Source organism: Triticum dicoccoides, chromosome 7B (assembly GCF_002162155.2).
Source record: "Triticum dicoccoides isolate Atlit2015 ecotype Zavitan chromosome 7B, WEW_v2.0, whole genome shotgun sequence".
Classification (NCBI taxonomy): Eukaryota; Viridiplantae; Streptophyta; class Magnoliopsida; order Poales; family Poaceae; genus Triticum; species Triticum dicoccoides.
Window position 1 is genome coordinate 628,541,176 of NC_041393.1, and position 6,415 is coordinate 628,547,590.

The 6,415-nt window shown below is 46.1% G+C and overlaps 1 protein-coding gene across 2 annotated transcripts; it reads right to left on the minus strand.

Annotated features, from left to right (window-relative positions):
• Positions 1–914: 914 nt before the first annotated feature.
• LOC119335475 (putative protein FAR1-RELATED SEQUENCE 10) lies at positions 915–3,295 on the minus strand. 2 transcript variants are annotated; one of them, XM_037607601.1, is made up of 4 exons: positions 3,041–3,295; positions 2,736–2,918; positions 1,994–2,258; positions 915–1,894 (listed from the first exon to the last, which is right to left on the minus strand). In XM_037607601.1, exons 1-4 carry the CDS (start codon positions 3,079–3,081, stop codon positions 1,598–1,600), a joined length of 786 nt encoding a protein of 261 aa, XP_037463498.1. In that variant the 5' UTR covers positions 3,082–3,295; the 3' UTR covers positions 915–1,597. The 2 variants fall into 2 exon arrangements, with proteins under 2 accessions (XP_037463498.1, XP_037463497.1); XM_037607600.1 differs by having other exon boundaries at positions 2,736–2,924.
• Positions 3,296–6,415: the final 3,120 nt, after the last annotated feature.

A 6,415-nucleotide genomic window follows, 5' to 3' on the forward strand; every position in this document is an offset into this window, starting at 1 on the left:
AGGAGGAGAAGACCGACGACGAGGACGGCAGCGACTACTCCGCTTTTAGCGATTTCTTTTTTTAGTTATATTCGCTATGTAAACGTGTCGCGAACATGTAATATATGTCAAAATTTGCCGAAATTTAGCCGTGGTTAACCGAACTTCGCCGAACGTTTTTTTTAAAAAATTAGACGCGCCTGGAGGCGGCCCTGGGGCCGGCGACTGGGGGGCAACTCGCCCCCAGGCCGTTTTTTTGCGCCGGCTCGTTCCTAGGCGGCGATTTTAGGCGCCCCCTGGGGTGCCAACGGCCGGAGATGCTCTAAGCTAATGTACGTTTGTTTTCCACCCAAGCTGTCGCAACACTCCCTCCCTCCCTCCCTCCCTCTCTCTCTCCACACGGCCCATTAGGTTGAACGTGGCGGAGCTCAGTGCAGGTGCCTCCCCTTCTCTTCCCCAACAAATCAGGTATTGCTTGACTTGCCAAGATAAGGCAGACAACTCGGGTTGCGCAAGTTTCTCACTAGTACAGTGCCTTTTATGCTAGTGAATCATTGTAAGCAAGCTTCATGTACGTACGTGCAAGATCTCCAGAAATACATCCACCAGCCTATTTGCTTGCTTCTGCCATGGTGCATCGCCTCTTGTACTTGAGTATCATCGGAAGAATCAAGTATCTACGTTTCTGCATGCTGTTTTGCCACATGCATCATGCATATATGGGATATCCATGCAATCTATACGATCAAAAAGATTGTACGAGTGAGGTACACATACTTGTTGACTACACTTTTGTATGCGATTTTGCCGTCGGCATCATGCATATATGGGATATACTTGGAATTGATATGCGATCAATGAGATGTACACGTGAGATGCATATACTTGGTGTAACATTCGATGATACACTCTATAAGAGGGATGCACTACGAAAATGCCGAACGATGGATGAGCACTATGAGGACTTTATCCAGTCCGTCTGTTTTACACAATGGCCAGCTTCATCACAGTATTTGCGGGAGCTGTCCCCCCCGTAGACCATTCCCGCCCACGTATTCTGGTTGTCAGCGAGGGCGTTGTAGCGACAGAATCTAGCTCTGTGTTGATGTACCAGGTACAGTCGAGCATGCGCATGCAGCAAAAAGAGAGTCGCCCATGTGGACAGTATTTCGCCCTTGCACGTGACCCCCGTCACCGTCATGCTTCTGTTTTGTATAGATAGTCCTTCATTAACAGCACATTAGCGTGAGATGGACCAAATCAAATCAAAGAGCACCGGCTGTGGATTGTCAACGACTCTATGTTGTAGTAAATCAAAGGAGTTCGCGGTTGGAAAATGACAATATCCCGCGAACTATCGTACTTTAATCACAATTATGGCACCATTTTGGACATGTTTTCCCACCATGTTTTTGTGCCTCGGTAATTAAACACGTAATTTGTTTTTAGCAGCTAGACCGTGTAGTTTGTTGGTTAGGTCCGTGGATGCCCAGATTCGTGATGGGCCGGATGGAGCAGCTGCCATCTCACTGTTTTCGTCACGTCTCGACGTGCAAAAAGTTGCGTGAGGGCCCACCACATATCAATTCTATCCGGGGGGACTAGTCATCTCACGCAATTACTGCCTCATCTTCTCCAACAATCCTCCTCCCACCCACCCACGCACCAGAGAGGCAAAAACTTTTCCAAGGCTAACATTGTTTTCTCTCAACTGCCTAACAAGATCTTTAGTGTAGCGATCAATGAGCCTGTGTGAAGGCCAGTGCATTTTCTCGCCACAAGTACTCGAGAGAGAGTGGTTGTGAAGAGGCCTGTGCTCTGAAATATACCATCCATTGTCATCCGACCTCAGTAGCTTAATCCTGGCAGCACAGCCGCACCTAGTTGATCTTGTATTCTTCCTTTCCGGTTTACCCTGCCAATGGACATGGAATCAATTGTCAGTACCAATCATGTTTTGATCGCATAGTACTCATGTTTTTTGCTCACCGACAGAAATATTAAAAAAACGCACCGCGCATCCACATACAATCTCCTGCATGCACTTCATCCTCTCTACATTTAGCCTGCTTTTCGAATACCTTATGCCAAATCCAGCCTCCCACGAATACAAATTGTAGAATTGATACGCCTCATCCAGTGAATCAAATGAAGTGCCGACTGCTGGGTTGACTACATTGCCATCTCGTTTACTTATGAACGCCCTCATCGATAGTTCAAGAGCACTTTTCCGGTTAGGATTTAGCTCTCGCTCCGCATGGGCTTTCCTGATCCTTACTCTGTCATGGTACAATTACAAGTTTAGTTATTCGCACGTAATTGGAAAATCAAATCAGCTTCAACTACCGTATGTGACATTTCCATAACAGAGTGAAAACTTGTCCTCTGGTGCTCCAAAGACAACAAAATTGGTAATTAAATCGAATGACCACTATCCGATATTGCCACAACGAAAAGAGCCACCATAAAATGGATTAGTCCATTATCCAACCCACTCCCTTTTCTTACGTCCGTTTCAATTACATAAGTTGAACACACCAAAATAAATGTCCTTTGCCTGATGACTACAACCATGATGCTAATATAAACATTTTCATCAGTATACAAAAACTTTGTACACTTCGAGACCGAACACCCTGGCTAAAATTTAGGAACTAGATGAATCGACCGTAAATTCCTACATATCATACAGGTGGCGAGCCCGACATCCAAGCATATAGCCAAGGAGATAATCAAAAGAAATTGATTACTAATACCTGCGTGTCCATCCGCTGGTAGCCTCTGAGCACACTTGCAAAAGCGGGCCCTCGCCTACAGATCCAGCATTTCCGCCGCCGCTGCAGAGGTCTCCGGCACGGCTGATGTCGCCCTCGGCGACGCTGATAGATGCCTGGGACTCTATAGGGCGCGCAACATCAGCACCCTCCATCTGCCCATGGCTAATCTTGCGTGCAAAAAAGGGGACCAAGTAATCTTAGCAATCCGCAGCGACTGCATCCAATAAACAAGCGGATCTAATCAAACCTTCGCCTAGAGGGAGATTAAGTTGCAGTTTAATTACCTCTTTTCTGAATCGCCCTCCTGCGGCACGAACAGGTCCATGGAGCCCTATCCAAGCTCTCGATCCGGAGGAAGAAGAGGAGGTGTAGAGAAGAGCAGCAGGCGTCGCTTGGATCTTGGTCGCTCAGTCTCGACCCCGAGGAAGAAGACGAGCTGGACAGAGGAGCAGCAGTCGTCGCTTCGACCTGGGTCATCACCGACGGACCAACCCTGCTTTTGATTAATGAATAGCTGAACAGTTTGGTGTGGACAAGCTGTCCCACCACTTGGGTCACGTGATCTTGCAAATGCACCAAACGAGCTATCGCGCTGTTCGCTGGTCCAGCCTCAAAAGCACGAAACATTTGTTCCAAACCAATACGCCTAAGCCCCCTACCACCTATCACTAGCGATAGAGCATGGGGGGACAGCGACTTGACGTTTGCTCATCTCCAGGAGTAGTACACAGAAGCAAGTAAGCAGGCATGTGGATGTATTCCTTTGCATGTACGGGAAGCTAGATAGCTACCGCCAACGGCTTTGGCGGGAGGCTATCATAGGCCACCGCCGACTTTGGCTAGGATTTTGCCACGAGCAAACGCCGTCTTAACATTGACCAATGGCTACCTCCATTGACTATGGTGATAGCCCATCTTACCCTACCGCCAGCTTGTACAGCGGTAGTAATTTTCTTTTAAAGTAGGGTTAGATCTTGCTCAACTTTCGTAGAAGGGTCAAAAGAGTGAATTTGGCCTCACGAGGCGGCTGTGGTGGTGCTGCATATCTTCGAGACACTAGCACTTGGGCCAGTTCTTTTGCTAGCTTTTTTGAGTTTCCAGAATAAGCTGCCCCATACCCAGCTTATTCTAGAAGCCCAACCATTTTTTTTATTAGAAGCCAACTAGTCAAGTCTTAATTATTAGGCTTCTAAAAAACTAAATTTGGTTGGGCTTCTAGAATAAGTTGGGTAGGTTGCAACTTATTCTAGAAGCCACCAAAAGAACTGGCCCATAGGTACGTATCAACATGTTATTTTTTGTACTTCACATGTATTGTGCTAGCCATGGGATGTTTTTGGCCACATACTTTATTCAACTAGGTACCTTGGCGACCACAAGCACTTACATGCCTTGATGATGTCCCTAACTTGGAAACTTGGTTTTGTGACTTGCTTGAGGAAGCTATCATTGATGGATATATGAGTGATGCATGGGGAAATATATTTGTGTTGGGTTGCTGGACACATGTTTTAGATAATGTTTCTCATATTTAAAGCATGTGTTTGTGTCAATTTTGTACACATTCAGTCCTTTCTGAGTGATCATTTCTGAAATTAACTTATAGTCTAGGTTGTTTCTTATATTTCTAACGATCCTAAGATGTTGTCAATTTTGTACATATTTTCCAAAGAGATGGATGAGCGCACCGTGATGAGAGGAGGTTTTGTCGATTCACCGTGTGTTGACTGCTGGAGAAGACACGGGAGGGTGCAGTGGAATAGGCTTGGTACTACCAGACTGCTACCACAAGTGTTGCAATTGTCAAGAGCGGTGCATCTCACCACATCTACTACTAATATGATATCTACTATCTTATTTCATAAACTAAATGCTCTTTATCCTAAAAAATATTGTATATATCATATTATCACCAAGGAGCAACCCACCATGGACTAATGAAGTTCGATTCATGTGGATTCAACAGCTCCATAAGATTTTTTTTATAGGTATATATAGTCGCTATATATTGGAAAAAAGATCAAACAACATCTTACACGATTCTTAATATATAAAATATTCAATGATAAAGAGGTAAAGAAGGATTGGGACAATACAAATTTCTTGTTTCAATCTCTCACGCAATCATGAGGTGAAACAATACAAACATTCAAAAGATAGAAGCCAACAATGAGAGGGGTAAAGCGGAGTTACTATTTCACCCTCTCACGCAAATCAGTGTCTGGATAAAATCAATAAAAAAGCCAGAGAATGAGTGGGCTAAAATAAATAGATAAAGCCCGAAAATGACTGGAGTTCATGAACGTTTGGTTCATCGCGCTTGTGTAAACACATTAATACTAATATGTGGGCTAATATGATATGTTGGTAATGGCAGCCAATAAGTGATGGTTCATCTGTGTTATTGACCTATGCATATCCAATTGTGATGGTAGGTAATCATGAACCATCAGTACGAGCATTCCAGGCCAAGCAGAGCACCAGTTTTCTTAATGTTAAAGTGTATAATGTAAATGTGTATACGGTGTATGTATAAACCATATACACAAGTAGATAAGGATTGTGTTGTGTTCTATATCTTCGGTTGTTAAGTTGTTGCGGATGATCTCGTATCTCTTGTATAGGTTATGATTTGGAGATCATAACAAAAAATACCTAACAACTAACTCTGTAATCTCTAGACTATAAATAACACGCAACGCGTCCCTGCCGATGCATACGCTTCATGCAAAATTTCATGGTATTCAGAGCCATTCTCCTCTATAGCACATCCCCCTTGCGCCACCATGTCTTCCTCAAGCTCCACCGCCGCCGCACCATCCGTCCACATTCCCATAGCTGAAAAACTCCATCACCCCAACTTCAATGTCTGGCGTGCGCAAGCCCTAGCCACCATCCGTGACGCCCAGCTGGTTACCTACCTTGATCCAGAAAGAGAGGTGCCGGCGCCCAAGCTCTCTGACAAGGACGACAAGCCCACCGATGTGCCCAACCCGGCATACGAGATCGACAGGGCTCGAGAATCTCAGGTTCTCAGTTTCCTTTTTAACTCCATCTCACCTCCTGTGATTGTTCAGATCACAAACTACATCACGACGTCAGCAGCATGGACTGCAATCACCGAGATCTTCATCTCCCAGACGCAGGCAGCCATGGTCAACACGAGGATCGCCCTCTCCACCACCAAGAAGGGGACTTCAACCATCGCCGAGTACCTTGGCCGCATGAAGGCCCTTGGTGATGAGATGGCTTCCATCGGCAAGCCACTCACTGACGACGGCATGGTGTCGTACATCGTCGCCGGCCTTGACTTCGAATACATGTCCTTCGTCTCCTCGGTCTGCGCCAGCACTGTTCCCATCAAGCCAAACGAGCTCTACTCCCAGCTGATCAACTTCGAGAGCCGCCTCGCCATGTTCGAGGGGAACTCATCCTCGCGCTCCTCCGCCAACGCCGCTTCTCGCGGCGGTCGCGGTGGCTTCCCTCACGGTGGAGGCCATGGCAGGAACGGCAGAGGCCATGGCCGTGGCACCCCGGCTGAGAAAGACCGGTTTGCCTTGCATTGCCAGCCCAGAGATCATGTCTTCTGGCAACACACAACAGATTGGTACAGAAATACAACCTCTTTATTGGTATTAGCGGAACATATAGTTTGATAT